We start from the raw sequence: 19850 nt of genomic DNA on the forward strand, positions 1-19850 counted from the left end.
CGCTACGGAATCTGAGTCACTTGCTACACTGATTTTCAGATATCCGTTGCCTTCCTTTTTTTCTCTCCTTCTTTCTTTGCATGGCACTCGCTCGATGCCTTTTTTTCGAAAACTCTCCTTGTCTACAGAGAATTGCACTACTGCGTTATTGGAAATTCATCATTGTTTCATGCTAATACTCTGCGCAGTATGTACATTGTACGCGTACGTATATATAATTATATTCGGCGCTTCGTAGGATCTGCTTAGTTGTACGCTGTATTAAAATGTTGTCTAAAAGAATGAAGATTGAAACGAAATAAAATTTGATTGGTAATGGAGGAAACGGGGATTAGTGAGCTGGAAGGCTTACAGATTAATTATCAAGATGAATTACTTGCTTGAAATTCACATTTTATAAAAGAAAGATAATATTCATTTATTACATTCGTTGTGAGTGCGCATATCGGCTATCTAACGTAGCCTTGGCGCACATATTATTACAACAATAACATATCTTATCGATTAAGACGAGTAGTCGCGCAGGATCTTCTGTACATCGAGTCGGTCGCCCGTTGCGTGTGACGCGCGATCGACCACCCGTGTGAGATCAACACATCGTGTTTGAGTGTTTCCTTGTTTCCAGTTGGCGATATGTACCGATAAATCTTTCGTGTCTCGTCAATTTATCGTCGCTATTTATACTTTGGTTTTTGAGATCGTCCCACCTTATCATACGACTTTATACATAATACTCGTAATCGCGCGCACGATTGCGTGTGGTTGTGCGCGCATCGAGCGACAAATTATCACTTCTCGAGCAGTGGCTTTTGTAGAAGAGAACGAGAAAGAGTTAATTAAATCTCGCTCGCACGGATTTTCCTGAAGAACAGAGGGAATTCGAAATGAAATTCCAGCCACGCCAATCGTTACTCTGTAATATGAAATTAGTGACGGCATAGTTTCGTTGGCGCGCGCACGAGGCTCAAGCTGCTCTTTTCTTCGACGCTTTTAAATCCGTTTACATCATATGAGAAAACTTTCCTATAAAGGCCCACTCACTGCCGCTACCTCGAGACTTGCAAATTATGAAAATTCCATCTGTTAGATTGCAAGCTTTACTTGAGGAGAAGCAACAGTTTGCTTCTTCAATAAAGATTCTTATTCTTCAAAGAAACAAATAAATAAGCTCCAATAGTACTTTTTGCTTGCATTCTCGCGCTATAAAATCTGAAGCAAGCAAGCGTCAGTAGAGCGCCTGCTGAGCGTTAATTACTCGTTAAACTTTTCTCAAATAGCCTCCAAGATCAGCTGTCCTTCTATTTATAGCGCATACTTCGAGTCTCTATATACTTATTAGTTTGGTCTATCTTATGCATAATAATTACGCCTACAACATAGGCTTCTTTCCTGGCTCTTGCTTTTGATTGCCTCGCACAACATAAATGCATCATTAGACTGTCGAAGCTTCGTCACGGCGCCACCAACTATCTTAAGGTAAAATATGCCAGTCTATTGCAACTCTTGAGAGCGACGACAGGACAGACAGTTTTGTCGTAGTCCAAGCGCGGCTCACAAAGAATTTAAGAAGAAATTCAGTATTGGATTGAGGGCTAGGTGGGCAAAGATGGGCAAAAGTGGGCAAAGGTGGGCAAAGGTGGGCGGAGATGGGCGAAGGTGGGTGAAGGTGGGCGGAGGCTAGGGATCGATAAAAAATTGTCGGTCTCGGCCTGTCTCTGGCAAGCAGACAAGTTCCAGAGCAGTCGGAATCATCTCTCCAGCCGAGGAGAGTAAGTTGATCGAGAGGCAAGAAGTTGGCTGTGGACGAGGACTAGCACGAGTCGTCCTGGGCCGTCGAGGAACTCGAGCGCAGCAGGGCTGCCGCCACGCTGTCGGCTATGTCTCCGCTACCGCACTGCAACACACAAAAAATAACACAGAGAACGTGAAACATAAGTTGGACACTCGCGAGCGCGAGCAAAAAAAGAAACAATTGTTAGAAGAGTGCGGGGTTGCTTGTTCTTATTTTACTGGCGAAGGGAATATGAGGACCTAGCTAAGTTATGGACTTGCGCGTACAGTGCAACTTGGAAAGTCCCACAGACAGATTGGATAAATGACACTTTTCAACTCTAATATTTGTACCAGTTACATATAAAATAATGCTAATTGCTATAGCTATTTTTAATCAGTTAATCATAGCTATTGCTAGGCTAAGATCTTTCTCGTAGATTTCGAGTATTCATCAGCTCGTTTCATCGATAAAATCACTTCGGTGCCCAATCTTAGAACTGAATATGAATGGCTGTTAAATTGGATCCGTTCTAAATTGGAAAAGGCCAACATGACTTTTTCCAATTGTCAAGAACATTTGAGTCCGGTCAGAGTTTTCCCAGCTCGGGATTAACTTTGCCATTTTAAAAAGGCTTCGCGTGCTTGCTTTATCTGATTGCTTTCTCTCCTTTTGAAAGAGGCCTTTTCACGGTTTCTCATCGCCCATCACTGCAAGAACAAGAAAAAAAGGTCCTTTCAAGTCTTTAAACGTTTCTATACACTTCGTTCACATGTGCGAGAACGAAAAGCCTCTTGACTCAAATTCTTTTCTAACGAAGAAACTCAAACGGGAATCGACCGGTACCGATGGATGTATGATTTCGAAACAAATTCATAAAATAATGTCAAATTAGTGCATTAATTTCGCCTAAAATTAGAACCGTTAATTACATTTTTAACACGCACAACATAGGAATCGTGTCGACAGCTTAGTCCCATGAAAGTCATATTTAAAATGGTCAACGACTCATATCTCGCCCGCATGCCTGGTTATGCATCCATTCTCCTCATCCCGTCCGTGTACCTATCTCTGTCTGTCTCTCTCTCTCTCTTTCCTTTCCCGTGGGATTGAGTCGAGGGGAGAGAGGAAAATATACGCGAGATAACAGAGATAAATAATTTTTTCAGCGATACGAGTTCCGTACTAAACGCGAGTGCTAATTAGACTGTTTCTGTATTCTTTTCGCTATTTTTATTATGAACGTAAAACTCATCCGTTAGAATGAAGCGTGAATTTCCGAAAGTGGAACTGAAAATTCAAACCTGTCGAGTGTGCACGCAGACGTAAAAATATTCTCGGTCTGTGCGTAAAAGCGTTGCGTCTCTCGGTGATTTCCCAGTGGACTTCAAAGGCATCAAGCCATCTATAAATTCTTATATATATATCGATAAAGAAAAATAAAAATATATACAGATGCATTCACAAATGAATTAATACAATTTGATATAATTGTAAGAAAACGAAAGTTCAATTGCGCTTGGAATTGGAATTGGACAGCGAAAGATATGCGCGCGAGTGTGACAAGCAACAGGTTGAACATTTTATGAAAATTGCCTTTCGACCGATTGATCTGTAGATATAGAACAGCGAGGGAGAATGAGAGAGAGAGAGAGAGTGGAAGTCGAAAAAATTGTCGAGCCATCTTTTAGTCAGAGCTAGCATCGAATGCGAACGTGCGCTTTGAACGGGAAACCCTTGGGAGACACGCTCTCAACTAATGTGTAATGTTTGATAAAATTCATATTTGAATATTGTGTGTGGCTTGGTGACATGCTACCGAGAGCCAGTTCCACGCGTAACTGAATTAATGACTGATTATAGGTAAGCGGTCTTAAGTCGTTCATTATCAGTGAATGTTTAGCAGTTCTTTTCAACTTTCGAATGCAGTGTTCGAGATTAGATGTGAGTTTTTCGTGTCATTTGTCCTTTGTGATCAGTTCAAGAGAAATGAATACCACAAATGCATATGCCACACACATATTTTTAAAAATTATTTAACGACTTCTTTGTAAAGCAATGAAAAAAATTATAGTTATACAAATTACTAGCTACGGAAAATCCATTTTCTTTTGACATCGTTCTGGCATTCGTGACGATTGGGAATCATTCCGGCGACAATTCGCCCGAGGCTGTGCTTACAGTGGGATGGAGAGCAGCGGCGTCACGTATAAATGCATATCGGCGCGACATTGTTTTAAGTGAAACGATTAATAGCATTTGGTATTACGGATATGAAACTCGCGACATTATTAGTTTTGAGCCTAACGGGAATTGAAGAGAGATTAAGAAGAAAAGCAAACAAATGTTTTCATTTTTAGATGGAATAAAAAAAGAGATTGAATATTTTTCTTAGCTTGAAAAACATCGCCTGGTGGTTTTGTAAGTTGGCCAGGATTCCTAATCAGATTCGTGGGCTTACAAAGTCTAATTAGGTGAATTCGCTATAACTTGTAGCATGAATATTCCTTATCTACGGAATCTAAGTTTACTAATCTTGACTAACTTCTGAAATTACTCTTACGAAAGTTGAACTAGATAATTTACTTGCGAGATACAGAAGGTAAATGCTGACAAAAACTATTGCGAATCATGTATAGTTGCGCAATACATTGCTGGAATTTCATAAAATTATCAAATTTCGAAGATTAAATTTCATAGTAATGTGATTGGCAAAGATTAAAATGTAATACAAACGAAATCAATCGTCACACGACCGCGTCTAATAATTACTCAGATCTGTAATCTTTATTTACCATGATTGAATGAAAATATTTATCTCGAATCATCTTTAGTTTCGGATGCTTTTTATATTGATATGTAATATCTTTTCTAAAATACGATCGAAAAATCCTGTTCGAAATGTACTTGAGACGAACAGTTTGCCAACTAGATAATCAGTAAATCAGTTGCGACATAGCATAATACTACCACTGCAAATTACAACAAGCTGTAGGTATATCAAGTCCCGAGGCAAGACCTCGACAGAGAGAGAAGGAGATACTACGATATTTTCTGTGCTCGTGGATCCGCGATACCGCGATTAGTTTGGATGACGCACGTGGTTCCGTGAACTTTGGGGCTGCCTAGCTAAAGTTATCCAAATCATAGACTGTGATACTGATAACGAGTTTGTGTCACGCCAAGGACTACTACTAAAGGATAACATGCAATACTACATATACTATAAAAATAAATACGTCGCGTATATGTGTCATTTGCTCATTCGGTTATTTTGTCTGGAAAAATAACATTTAGTTTTTAGATAAATTGAGACTATTTGAGCTTATTACAAATAAATTGTCTTTTTTAACTGGATATTTTTAATAAACACATTTCACACAAAAAAAGAAAATCCCCGAGGTACCAAGATACATATTTTATCTATTTTCACACACACACAAACATAAAATTTTGACGATTTTATTAAGTTTGCATATAAATGACTAAACTTTATTTCATTGTATTTCATATACAAAACTTTATTTTTAAAGAGCTGTTCTATAGTATGCTGTGATTTAAAATAAAGTTTATACCCTAAAAGTTAGCTTTTCTTTTCCATGTAAACTTTCATACAAGATTTCTGCTAGCCGGCTGCAAAGTATATACTTCTAATACCTCGCAAAAGAGTCTTTGATTTCATATTAGATAGAGGAACAGCTTCTACCGATTTAGTCAAGCAGTTTCTTATAACTAAGAACTATAAAACTGTATTTTCTAAAGAAGAAATTAAGAAAGGACATAAGATATCGAATTGGACTCTTTTCAATGTAATCCTACATTGTATCTTCTCACATGACTATAAACTTTTGACTATGACTTATCTAATAAAGCTTTCTTATAGTAATGCGGACTGTACATGGTCTAAACCAATCTCATACATTTCTTTTAGGCTCAACATTACAATTCATATTCACTCTCGATGTACATATACTATCAAAATAAATTGAAATTTGAGAGCCAACCCAAAAAGGTAAATTAATAAATTAAAAAAACATTATATATCGTAGACGTTTCGTTGGATCTGTTCCTAGCATGAATAAAGGTCAAGTATATGATATCTTTTAATTTATTAATTTACCTTTTTAGATTGGCTCTCAAATTTGGATTTATTTTGATAGTATCTTTTAAGCTCTGTCTCAGGGTCCGTTCGCAGTTTTTCCAATTGTTGTCAAAAAGCGTCTATGTCATTCCGTGTCTCGTTAAGTGCCCACGATAATTATTCTGAAAAGCAAGACGCGATCAATTAACTGGCTTACATCAATCGCCACTAAACCCGAGGACCAGATCACAAGTTGTAAGGTTAGAGATGCCTGCTGGATGTTGTAATTGGCTAGGATTCTCAATGGTAGCGGCAGCGTCGATAATAGTAGCCTCGGTAGCAGCTTCGACAACAGCAGCAACTTTGACAGCAGTTTCTGCTCTGGTTCTCGTCTAGAAGGGTATACATACGTTGATGTGCACGATATTTTTCCGGATATAACGAGAGATTCTTGCAGATATCGTGTTGTGATAGTTTCGGAGCGAAGACCACGTGAAATTGTCACGAGCTCCCAAAAAAATATTCACATTCGCACGGTAATAAATAACACGACAACTTATTATAAAAGAGCTCAAACGTGACCATTAATGCACAATACCCTAAACAAGTTAAGCGTATCGATCACAAGATTCGATCAACTATAACAAAATAAAAGTCGAAGAAAGTCATCTAGTATCAGTCTTTCGTGTTTGTACGTTTTATATGAGTATCTGAAGCATAATGCAAAGTACAAGCGTGGTAGCCGTCATATAGTCATACATTTTACAGAAGAGCTAATGTGATATTTAGTATCAAAATAGTATATGCAATTAATGCTGATGGCACCGACTACGCTATAGAAAGCTTAGTATCGTATCTTTACTATCAATACGAAGTGAGAATCATCTAGTACGATTGCGATTACTTGAAAATTAATTAAAAGAATAATATTGTTCTAAAAATAAAACTAAATATCATAATACATTTTACTATTTCGAAGTGTATTTGAATGTTGTTCAAAAACATTGGCAATATAAAGAGTGAATGTATCGTCAGTTTTGTCACGTGCGTTTATTTCCACATTAGCATTAAGCAATTCCCAAGTAGCATGATCTTCGATTAGATATTATTATAATTTAGATAACGAGATACATTTATGCGCATTTAATCTAGAATGACAGCAACCTTGGGGGCAAAAACATTACCATTGAATTTATGTTTAAAAAATCAAAAATAATTATTCGTTTAAAAAGCGAATTAGCGTCACTCGTCTAGAATATAGTAAACAAATACTAATAGACATTGTTATTGATTTCGAAAAGAGCCGTACTAAACCTGGACCTTCATTTTTCGCTAAAATTCCTGTAACTTCGTTAAGTACATCATCTAATTAATTTCCCATTGTAATAGGCGTTAAATAAATAAAACTTATATATAGTAAAAAACATTGTGCCATAGAGTTTTTGGAAAGCTACACTAAAAGAAATGTTATAATAAAATTTGCTACAATTGTAGTAATATTTACTATAAAACGTAGAAAAACTATGGCATACTCTGACTGTGGTAAAAATTGCTATATTACGAAAAAAAATGGCTATATATGTTACATAGTAATTTTTCTTACTTTTATAATAATCTTTAAAATAGGTATAACAATAATTGTTACAAATATATTAAATTTTATTATGAACTCGAGTATGTCCTAGTTTTACTATTTTTATAGTAAATTTTGTTAGATTATTTTTGTCAGTGTACCGGAAGCTGGTTTGTAAATGTTATTGGACACTAAAGCTAATAGAATATCATGGCTGTAAATATTGTACGGTTGAGCTGAAATCATTGCAGGCATGCACCGTATATCAAGTGGCTTGTGATCTTTGCATGGCGCAGCCTGGAGCTTCGTGCTATTTAGCGAAAAATGAATGCACTCTTTTTTACCTGGTGCGTGCGTAGTGTGTACTCAAGATCGATAGCGTACAAATCCGAGAAAAAATATGCATTTTCATTGAAGCGCTTTGTCCCTGTGAGTATTTGCTAAGACGACAAGTTGAGTATGTGGCAAAATATAACTTTGGACATAAATGAAAAATGTGTATGGTAAAAACGCACAAAGACAATAAAAATGCAAGAGGATGGAGCACGTACGAAAAGAAAGCCGACAACGACGAAAGCTCTAGCCATTCATAACACTAACGAAGAACCTTCCGTCCAACATTCAAACTTTTTTACGACCCAATAACGTAATGCCAGAGTCAGGGACGTGCCGTTGGCATTAGTCAAAAGTTCAAATTTGTAATATAACGAAATTTGAGGTAGCGCAGGCGGAGATCTGTTGGCCGTGCGCACGGGCGCGGATTAACGAGCTCAAATGCATAAGTTGGTCGCGCGAGCGTGCCTATAGCTATAGGTTCTCTTGGGGTAGCAAGAGCTCATTGGCGTTTTTGGTCGTGGGATATTCCTACGTACGCGCGGACATTATACCGACGAGCCTGCGCAAACGGGCTGCTTTCGCTCTCTCAGCGTCCAAGATCGAAATGTAGGTTTCAATAGAATGCAAGATGTGTTTCGGCGCTGCGTATTATATCGACCGAAGTATCCAATTATTTGACACAGCGAAATTTAACTAATGTAACTGAAGATTTCAAACTAAACTTTTGATGTCAAGCAAGCTAAATTGGATTCCATTCCTCCATTCCCCAAACAAAGTCCACCAACAATGTAGTAATGTCATGCACGCGTACATCGTTGCAAAGGAATCGCGAAAATTAAAAAGCTTGAGCTACAGGCGTATATAACGTCATTATAAAGCCGGCAAAGGCACCGCGGAAGAGAGAGAGAGAGAGAGAGAGCTGGCATCCACAGCCTCGAGAGCAAACAATGCGCTTTCAGCCATCGCGGTAAAAGCATTTCAGAAATGGATTTACGTGAGGTTATTCAACTACAGCTATATACGCGCCCACGCGAATTTACCGCGAACGTAATGCGCTTCCGTTTCAAGACGTGGACGCGTCAAAACTATGTAGGTCAGTGGCAAAATGCCTTTGGAAAAGATTGTCAAAGATTGTTCTTTCTTTGCCGAACGATTGATCAAGCTATACAAGGACCCTTGCTACGCCTAGTCTCAACAATATTACGCCCTCTTGTCCTCTTTTTCACTGGCATTTTAAGCGTGAAATTGCATTGCGCTTGTTGTAAGATTCAGCTTGTATGGCAAAGAAATTACCATGCTTGCCGCTCTGTGATTTAATCAAGTTAAATCTCCATCTTTTTGCCTAACTTTTTTAACGAGAATACATTGTGCCACATCGCTTATTATGCAAAGCTCGCGAGGAAATCTGCTTTCTCTCTCTCGCAGCAGCAGCAGCAGCAGTATAGAGTGAGTTTTTTATGCTCGCGACATCGCGCGAAAATCATACGTACCATTAAAAAGTTATAATTGTGATGGAGTGCGAGCTTTCTCTGTCTGTCTGTGTCTCTCTCTCTCTCTCTCTCTCTCTCAATACAGAAACTTTTGTTTTGCATCGTTCGACGATACGATAAACGCCAATCGCACGAGTTTCCCTTGGCGCCGAGAATATTAAATCAAAGATGAAAGAAATGATTATTAAATTTATTACCGTAGTTTTTGTTTATAGACAACAGTAAACGCGCAACGGGAAATTGTTCGATCAGATGTATGTTGCTGATTAACATTACTAACGCTCACGACATTCAAGAACAGTGAGCAACAAGTAATAAATCCAGCTGCAGAGACGTAACCAAGAGATGATTTCCACAGCGACAAGAGGCGTAATTGAAATGGTAACGCGCGGAAACAATATTACATGGAAATAATTAAGATTTGAAATGGCACAAGCAAGAGAAAGAACGCAGCTGCAAGCTGCAGATCCCAGCACGTATTTCGCTATTCCGCATGGAATAACAATCGGCTTTACAGCTAAAACAGAGAGGCTTTCATTCTCCAGGTCGCGGCAGATATTACACTCGGCATCCTATGATCCACACGCGCCTCTTCAAAGATATGTAGCTAGAACGAAAGCTCTCCTCGCTTGGATTTCCATAGTATCAAAGGAGAGAACGGCCCCATAATAACATCTGCAGCTGCTGCACCCATATACTTGCACTCCTACTTATGCTCACTACGATCCTTCGTTAATCTTCTAAAGCGAGCACGCTCCGCGAGCCCTCAACGTTTCGCCAAGTTTTCTCCGAAGATAATCAGTTTCATCGGATCATCGGCTCATTCCAACTATACCAGCTTTGCTCTGTCCAGCTATAGTCTACAAAGTAGAGCCACCACAACGACCATGCGCCAGCAAGTAACCGAGTTGCCCCTTACTTTTAATATTCTTAGTTTTACGTTACAACTAATCGAATGGCTCGCTTCACCTTCCCTAACTTATTCCACAGTTGGATTGGATTATTTGCTAACAGAAAGACAAATTCACCGGACACACAAGTCAGAATGATTCCAGTGTTGGCGTTCGCAGAGAGCGTCTCGAGCAGTTTGCAAGCATTTGAACAAAGCCTCGCCAATACACGGCAGCTATATCAAATGTTGTTCATTTGATAGGCTCGCGTACATTCGCTCGCGCTCGCGCTCGCGACATTTCTCTTTCTCGCGAGCAAATCAGCAAATGCATCTCGACGACTCGCGCAAGTAGGTAGGTAGGTAGGTAGGTAGGTAGGTAGGTAGAAGCGCGAGGCTTTCGTGCTGCGCGCCAGAAATGGATGAGTTCGCTCTTAAACGCACGGGAGAATATTCGGGTAGTGTCATTGGGGTTTGCACTCCAGATTTCCCTGGTGAATTGCTTAAGTGCGCGAGGCTCTTTTGCCTGACAAATCGAAGCCGCACCGAGCCTCGACATCTTTCAATGTCATTTTGTTTGCTCGTCATTTCGGTTAATATTTTTCCTTTTTGCGGCAACGAATTCGATGGATGTATACAAGATTTGCACTCGCCGAGGGACCTAGCACCTCCCTCGAACATGGTCGTGTGCGTGTTTGCAAAACTAGATAGCTTTGATCGCGACGCAGGCCAATCGAAAAACAAACGAAAGCGATTGAAAGCGCATCGTTGCTCAAATCCGCGGGTATATCGCCAACACATTGCGCAGCCAATAAACTCGCCCTGTCGACCGCACGCAATCTCCGTATTGTCCGAGTCGGCCACTCGAAATAAGCCACCGCAGGTATATATCGAGCACACCAACTGCGCAGATAAAAAATAAAAATGAAGAGAGCTCCGAAGCAAAACCAAAGAAAACAGAGAAGAGCAAGAAGAAGGAGGAGATCAACCACGTTACAGCCTCGTCTACGACTGTCGGGACTTTTCCAATTTCCAGATTTGATTATCGCTGCTTTTTCCGCATGCATAATCAGGCGCATTTGAGAAGACGCGGTAAACACTCGAAACTCTCCCGATGTTTGTGCTTCTCCGTTCGCCTTGAGCTCGCTCCAGCCCGGATTTCCGGCGCGCGCGAAACATTTAACGAAGCCGCTTTGAGGAGGAGCGAATCCCGCCGCCGAATTTCCTTGCGCTGTAGCACGGCAAGAGCACACCTGCTCCACTTTGCGTGCCTTTTCCCATTCAATTTTCAATGGGCTGCTAAAGGTACGACGCGCAGATTACATTCTTGCTCTTCTTGCTTTTCTTGCTTTCCTTGGCGCGCGCCTCGTCTTATTGGATTCGCCTTTGTCAATAACCAATCGAGCACTACCGACAACGTCCTGTCATACTTCTATTGTGCGTAACTGTTCTGAACGTCCGAAAATTTTACCAAGTGCACGCCCGGAAAGAACAAGACAGATCCAGCACTCGCTGAATTGAATGTTTTCCAGGTAGCACGGCCAATAAACTAAATGTGATGGTAAGATCCGATCGATGGTCCTTTGCTCATTAGATAAATTTTGAAGGCTGTTGGAAACAGCAGGCTAATTATGCGGCACATGTCGGAGAAAGAGCTATGCGGGAATGAAAGAGCGCGTTCAGCTCCCTCCGAACGTCTATATACTTTGCGCGCGCCCGGGCGGTTCTTCACGGTCCTTTCTGTCCTTCTGCGCGCGGATAATTTAATTGGGTCCGCGCGTTAGCGCGCTCCAAGATTAATTTCCTTTGTGCTATAATTCAAGCTTATTAAGAAGACTATTTATCAGAAGACAGCCTCGTACACTTCGTACTTAAGTGGCTGCCACTATAAGCGATGGATTTACTGCCTTTTTCAGATAATCGCGCTTTTCTTTTTGCTTCTTCATTCGCTAATTGATATCGATGCCTTTCCTGCAAACAAATAGCTTACTGCCGTTCAGTCGATTTCGCTTATACCAATGCCTAACGATCAGTCTGCAGAAGGATGCTGTTAGCTCGTCAAATGGACTGCGCCGAGTATTCTTCCAATTGTTTAACGTGACCGATGAACAAAATATACCTGATTGTAGGATGTCAGTAGAAATCAGTGGAATTGAATTTCGTTATTGCATATTCGTAATAAACTTGGTTGAATAATTCATTGATTGTAGCCGAGGGCTGAAAACAGATGAACCAGTGAAAATACAATAAAATAACAGGCGATTCCGAATTAAAAATTTCACGTATGCTTGACTCTTTAGCGCGGATGTTTCCAACAGGAAAATAATAGCGTGAAAGTTAATCAAATCAGTGTGTAGCGCTGCTCGCGTGAAAGCCAGCTATTTGAATATTCTCACCAACTGCCTTAATGATATTCATGAAGGCCACATTTACATTTGCCGGGTAAAAGTCATCGCGTTTTCGTGGTGTAGTGGTTATCACATCCGCCTAACACGCGGAAGGTCCCCGGTTCGATCCCGGGCGAAAACAATTTTTGGTCTCGTCTCACTTTCTCCATAATTACTCTTCGCAAAATTTTCGCGTCACCACCAATCAACGTTATTTTTTTATTCCATTGCGAGGTCAAGCAAATAATGTATTTCGAGTTGACAGCCTGAACGTATTATAATAGCGAATAGCGTAACGTCAGTGAAAATCGACTCGTCTTATTGGATGTACACGTTTTGTTTGCAGTGTAACTTTAATAATGCTTCGATGGCAGTTAATATTTCAACTGAGCTTCATTTTAATCGGCCGATTTGCCTTACTTTCGAGGGGAGACTCAAAAGTATATTGGCGAACCATTGATAGCGGCTGAACGGCAGGTCGGAATACGTGTGTTTAGGGAGTGCGGAGGATCGAAACCACTGGTATTGGTTACTGCTTCCAGATACTTCAATGAATAAGACTCGAGTAATGATCTTTACGAAGTACATGGCGACGAACATAAAACTACGATAAATGTAATCTATAGAGAAATACAGATCTCGCTTAAACGTTGACAATAATACAAGTATTAACGTCTTGGATAAAAAGAAAGACTCGGATAATTTATTTGTAGTCACATATCGGCCTTAATCCCACGAAACTGTTTACCACAGCCAACAAGAATGATCTTTATAGTGCACAGTTTTAAGTATGTTGAAATTCCATAAAGTTCTCTCTGTGCTGGGAGCGCGATCAAAATTTGCCGCGTGCAACGCGGCTCGAAAACGTGCCCTGCTTCGTCGAAAGTCCGCAACATATAAATACGAGACTGTGCACTATCTCTCTCCATACTCCCGTTGCGAATTATTGAGGAGAACTGCCTGCCCGTAGCAAACTATATTACGTACCCCGAGAGAGAAAGAGAGTACGAGTCGATCCGAACTGCCCATTAATATTAATATTCCTATTAGAGAGGCGTGCTGCGTGCATATGTATTGTCAGCTGTCTGTTACGCGTACGTAGTTTACGACCGTGACGCAATTGTGCTTATCGCCGGTTCTCTCTGTGTCGTGTTTTTCGACGCTACCTGTGTTGAATCCTCTCGGCGATATTAGCATGTTACGTATGCGGCAAATTTGGCTAATCGTGGCCGGTTTTATTTCAGAGATATCCTGCTATCGAGATAATTCATATCGTCTATATTCTTATAATATATAAGACTATAAGTTGAAATATAGTTGAGATGGGCACGTGCATATACTTTGAAATTGAAATAAATTATGCATCAGAGCAGGTTCCGCTGTTGGCATGAAAATTTAATTTGAAAACTTGTGAGATTTTTACCGAGGGTACCTCTGTCTCCCTCTTTCTCTCTCCGTCCCTCTAAGAGAACTGAGAAACGTTACAGGCTCAGAATGGTAGCTCGAGTAAACGAGCAGCAGTTACACGAAGCTTGCCAAAAATTATCAAGTGGGTAGCTAATTTATTGGCGAGCAATGACTTTCAAGCGTGTCGAGCTAATGGAGATAAGTGCGATAACGATAAGGTGGTTGCGCGCGAGAAAGTAGAAAAAGAGCTAGCGGGTGAAGCGGTGCCGATGTGCCATCATGAGTATGAAACGAAATAGCCGAGGTCCGGCGGCGGCGCCACGCGCACGAGTCGCTTAGGCAGATGCGACGACACGAGCAGCAATCCCGAACTCTAAAGCTTACGAGTATGACCGTCCGGCAGTAAAGACTGCTCGGTCGCGCAGCAATCTTCGTTCCATCGATTATTTTATTAATTTTTTTCTGTCTGTGTTGAAAAAGCGATTCCATAAGTTAACAGATCATTTTCTCAATGCGTATTTACGCGCTATTAAAGCTTGTTCTTTCGACTATTTCACTTGCAAGAAGTATTTATGCAACGCTAATATTAAATGATATTTACAAGCTGGCTTATTTCAATTTTGCGCTGCAAGCTCCAAGCCGTCTAAAAACCTCAATGTACCAATAAGTATTCGGTACATTGATTCGGTAACATGTTTAGGTTAAATGTTATAATTTTTATTTAAATATATCAGTTTTTATTGACCATAAACTCGTATCACAGAGCATTTATCTATTAATACGAGTTGAGCTAACAATATTTTTGTTACCTAGTTGAGATTTCTGATTTATTTGAAATTCCAGAGAGAAATGCAAATGAACATGATTAATAAGCCGTAATTGCTTTTATTTGCAACGTATGTTCATTTAAATCTAATTAGAAGAGTACAAGTGCAAAGTCAATCGAAAAACTTCCAATTACATTTGATCAACGCGGAATTTGATTTTACTTCGTATGTCTGTTTGAAAATCGACTTGACGGCAAAAGAAGAAATAAAAGCTAAGCACGCTAGTGATGCAAGATCGATGGGCTTTAGCGCACGTTCCTCGAGAAAGGAATCATCCTCGATTATGAGAAATCGCAAAATATCATGAAAAACTTCTCCTCAAGGCAAACTGCCAATTATGAATTCCATCAAGTCCCCCAACTCCAAGCAAAGCCAGTCGCATCAGGGCTGGTGGAGGCGTATATCGCTATAAAAGAAGCAGAGGTTAAAAAAATGTTATATAAGGAGTACTACTCCCTTTCCAGAGAGCTCCAGAGAGAATAAACTTTGCTCATAAAAAGGAGATTCGCCAGGAGGAATGACAAAAAATGAAAAATATTCGTCCCCTTGATATCGCCCATTGCCACGCTTCGTCAAACTACCGTCTGACTCTGTTCTTCGGCAGAGAAGGAAAAGCTCCGATCGACCATACTTTTTTACGTCGATGACTCATACTTATTTAATAACTACGCTCTAAGAGATGCTCATCGAGACCGTGGCAATTGACTGATAACGCGCCTGCGTAGCCAATTTTTCGCCTGTAATTCTCTAATTTTACTACGTAACCACCTGCATCTCCAGACTAACTGGTTTAACGATAGAGCTCTATCGATATTTAATGACTGCAGACGAATCGCTGCTTATTCCAGTGATATTTTTGGAATATCAGAGTGTCGACTAAATTATCAGATGAGGCGGCAAAAATTCGATACAAATATAAAGCAGGCCACGAACTCAGTCGGACTAGTTGAATAATACACTTGTGAATTTCAGTTTAGAATCTTATGGCTAGCTTTATAATCGACTTTGTCAAGACTATAATTATACACAAAGTCATAAGGGATTTTCGTATTTTCTCCGGAATGAAGCCGCTTTTCGTGAAATGTCAAGAAGAAAATCGTAGCATTATAGAGGTGTCGCGTCTGGCTCATTAATAAAGTACATAAAGCGTCACGGGGCAACTAGATGTTAATGAAAAGCAGGAGGTCGCGCAGTCGAGTGAGCTTTTGGATCTGAAGGCACATAATCGTGACTGGAATCGCTCGCTCCTTTGCTTGGTCCAGCTGTTATTTGTAATTTTACGGCTTCCCGTGAATATTAATGAGTCGAAAGAAAGTCGTCCAGGTCGTTTTCTAAACGAGCCAAGTCCTGCACGCCCACTTGACTTTATTCTAAATGTAATGTAAATCCCATAAACTTTTGTGAATTGGTAGATCAGTCAGTGCGACTGTAACGCGAAGCACTCTATTAACGGAACGATGACAGATACGTGTCACTGATGGATGCATTACGGACGTGACATTTTTCATTGTTCTCTGTCCTCTCTTTTCTCTCTCTCTCTCTCTCTCTCTCTCTCTCTCTCTCTCTCTCTCTCTTCGTCTCTCCCTCTCTTTCTGATCCAATGCCAATCCAGTCGTGTTGAAATATGCCCGCGCCAAGCGGGATTCTCGTATAATTGGTCGTAGCGGCGAAATCGATTAGAAATTCGCAAGTGAAATCCGGTCGATGAGCTACTTTGACGTGGAAAAAGGACGGAGAAGGGATCTGTGTACGTGGCGTAGGCTTGACGAGAGCGGCCGAGTCGTGCAGGCGTCGTGTAATTTACATACATAATTAAACGGCTGCAACCACGCCCGCGTCAGCAGCCAAGTCTTCGTTACACGAGTCTCGAGTGCCTGTTGATCGTACGTGTAATTGTGGCACGCGGTTTGTTACAATCCTCACACCCCCTCCCTTTCCTTCGATAAAAACTCAGCATATTGTTTAGTGGTCAATCATTCGTTGCAACTTTCACCAAATGCTACTTTCAATCAGTCAGAACGAAAATAAAACTACAGTTTTTCGTGGGGATCAATGATTGTGTCACTTGTGTTTCAGGTTTATTTATATTCATATTCAAACATAAGTCTGAGCAAGTGAGATCAATTATAGAATTTTTGTGTCGACCAGACGATTACACCAGATCTTAATTTGTTATGCCAAAATCTTGACTTTTCTCGGTTTTCTACGCATTGGTCACGATCATGACATTACTCTGGATTCTTGGCAGCTTAATTTAGATTGCAAAACCAGTAATTTCAAATATGGGTGCCATGATTTCTCAAGTATTTCATGTCACTTTACAGTTGCAATTAACATGCGTTTTAAAAAATATGAAAATATGAAACCAAGAAGAAAGAAATGTACTTCGTAAGAAGATTCAAAACCGTTTGGTACAATCGTGTGGTAAACACAAAAATTTTATAGTAACTTCTACTTGAACAAGTGAGTATTTCAAACTTTAATTTGAATTGGAATCATTGAAGAATTAGCCACATATAAAAACGTAATTTATAATTTATAATTGAATGTTTTCGTCTGGAGAGCCTCATTCACGCATCTTTCCGTACGCACGTTTCATATTTGCATTTAATCGAGGAACAATTGCGTTAACGAATACAGCCGTTTCCGACAATTACGAGCATCCCTCGTCAAACAAGCAACAATTTCCTGGAATAATCGCAATTCGCTCTCTCCGCGCGAGAAAGAACGGCGAGACCGAGAGAAGATAAATCACAAACGAGTCTACCGCCCGGAGGCTGACGCACGTATATAGCGCGGGGCAGGGAGGAAGAGAGAGGGAGAGAGAGCTGTCAGCTATGTATTTCAAAGTCAACGCGATCAAGTATCCGCGTATTCTGCCTCCAGGGCACAGCGCGCGAGCTTGCCAACTTCTCTTCTCCATGAATATTCCTCGTCTTGCATTTTTTCAATCTCGTTCTGGCAATCTATCTAATAAAAAAGGTAGATGCTGCAAGGTGTGAAAAAAGAAGCCAGCATATAGAGACGTCAGTGATGCGTGCGCGAGGCTTGGGCGAAAATTCGGTGCCCTTTGTCGCGCCCGCGAACGAGCAATTTATAACTGGCTGACGGATTAGATGGGTTGCGCGAACACGGTGCCAGTCACTGCCTTTATTAAATCGGACAAGGGTAACGAGCGAGATGATTATTAATCGTTAGCATTGATTTTAGCGGGCCTCGATCATGCATTAGCAGTCACGATAATTGATTGTACGCGAATTGTCGAAGAATAACGTGGGCGTGGGTGCAGCTTTCAAACGATCGATTCGCCATATCATTATGAATGCTAATGATCGAAAAAGTCTGGGCAAGTTTGAATAAATGAAGTCTACTGTGCGATTAGGAAAACTGCTCACGAATCTCATCGATAATTCCAGAGCGCCCGTGAGTTCTTCGATCCTTCGGCGCGAGAGAAATTAAAAATCCACATATACTCGTATAATAGCGATCGATCGACAACGCGGGAGGAGAGAAAAATTAGCGTGGTCCGAGCGCACTGTTTATCCTAATTGAGATCCAGAGCGGCTCGCGAGGACTTTTCGCCTGCTTGCTCCCTCTCTCGCTCGCAGATAGCGCGCGCATTGTGCAAATCTCGCAGTCTGTAAACACACGTGTTGTACGTGCACTATCGCGTACGCGCGCCTCGGCGCTCTCTCTCTCTCTCTCTCTCTCTCTCTCTCTCTCTCTCTCTCTCTGGTTTTTACAACTCGATCGCGTAGACGACTGCCCTGTCCCGCCATAGCCGACGATTGCCATCGGTTCCTCGGATAAGTCTAGCGTCAAACAACTTTGTCGAGTGTTCCGGGAGAACAATGATGTTACTCCGAGCATTCGCCCAACGACGGAGTAATGTCTCGCGTGAGCGCATTGGACTTGCTCTAAATGCACGCCGGCGCGTCGTATAAATTAGCGCGCAACTGCTTCGTAGTGCCAGGCAGCTTTGTCCGTTAGCTGTGCGTAGGCACTAGGAATCGCGGCTGTGCGAATCGATGGTCTCGGCCTTGGAACGGGACTGGCGATCGGTCGGCAGCTAGCGCAGGCCGGCGCATCGACGAACAGCTCGATAATGCGGCGGCTCGGGGAAGCAGGACGGGCTATCGGGAAAGGGCAGTGCGACGGCTCACCGTTCTCCTGAGCACGGTCCTGACGGTGTCGGTGTCCTGCAAGGTCGGCCACCTCGCGTAGACGCAGAGCGCGGCGACGACCAGGCAGAGCAGGCCGAGCCCGACGGCGCACCTGCCGCCGAGCAGGCCGCTGGTTCGAGCGATCAGCCGCTTGGCGGGCCTGCTGTCGAGCACTCGGTCAGTGCTGACGTCGAGCTTGCGCGCCCTGGCGAGGATGCCACTGAGGCGCTCGCGCGCAAGCTCCAGCTCGGCTGCGGGCCGGCGGCTCATAATATCGCAGTGCTGCTCGCGGACGCGGCGATGCACGGCGGGTGACGGGCGGCGCGGCCGGGTAGACCAACGCCGGCCGGGCGTGCCTGCCTGGCGAGAACTGGGCCGCCGGCACCGCCAGCGCCAGCGCCGATGCAGGTGCAGTGCCTCCTCTCGCGCCGGCCAGCGCCGGCCAGCGCCGACGGCGGCGTACGCGTGCGCGCGCACCCGCCGCCCTCCGCTGCGCAGTGCCGCTCTGCCGCCGCCTGGGCACTCGCGCACTCGCGCACTCGCGCCCTCACTCGCGGCCCGCGCGGGGAGGCCTTTGTTCGCCTCGCGCGCTGCCGTGGCGCTCGGGCGTCGCTGCGCTTACTGACGGCTTCCGGACCGAAGCTCTCTCGCCTCTGTTTAATGCCAAGCCCCAGCCGTCGCATCTATTTCCCGGCGCACGGTCTCGCGCGCAATCCACCTCGTCTCGCGTTACGTACGAGTACTCGACGATGGCCATTTATAACGCGAGCTCGCGAGCCCGCGAGCCCGCGAGCATCGCGCACCTCCTCCATAAAACATTGCTCTCCTTACCACCTTACCACGAGGTGTTTCACCCACAATTGTTGCACATGTGCGCATGCAGCAAAGCCTATTACCCGTACGTTGCCCACGCGTCGAAGCCCGAG

At 42.4% G+C, this 19850-nt stretch overlaps 1 protein-coding gene and 1 non-coding gene across 2 annotated transcripts; one reads left to right on the top strand and one right to left on the bottom strand.

The window, feature by feature from the left end:
• Positions 1–385: 385 nt before the first annotated feature.
• On the bottom strand, positions 386–19478 carry LOC131666822 (uncharacterized). The gene is made up of 2 exons (XM_058939780.1): positions 18925–19478; positions 386–1894 (listed from the first exon to the last, which is right to left on the bottom strand). The coding sequence occupies exons 1-2, from the start codon at positions 19192–19194 to the stop codon at positions 1811–1813; spliced, it is 354 nt and encodes a 117-aa protein (XP_058795763.1). The 5' UTR covers positions 19195–19478; the 3' UTR covers positions 386–1810.
• On the top strand, positions 12597–12669 carry Trnav-aac (transfer RNA valine (anticodon AAC)). The gene has a single exon. It is a non-coding gene; the product is annotated as a tRNA-Val (tRNA).
• Positions 19479–19850: the final 372 nt, after the last annotated feature.

The sequence above is a fragment of the Phymastichus coffea genome, unplaced genomic scaffold (assembly GCF_024137745.1).
Source record: "Phymastichus coffea isolate CEN01 unplaced genomic scaffold, Cenicafe_Pcof_1.1 PCOF00061, whole genome shotgun sequence".
NCBI lineage: Eukaryota > Metazoa > Arthropoda > Insecta > Hymenoptera > Eulophidae > Phymastichus > Phymastichus coffea.

Bases quoted from the DNA above. Each gene is read 5' to 3' on its own strand.
- LOC131666822 (XM_058939780.1), bottom strand. From the start codon at position 19,194: ATGAGCCGCCGGCCCGCAGCCGAGCTGGAGCTTGCGCGCGAGCGCCTC. The intron at 1,895-18,924 runs GTGAGCCGTCGC...TGTGTGTTGCAG, and splicing joins GGACCGTGCTCAGGAGAACG to TGCGGTAGCGGAGACATAGC.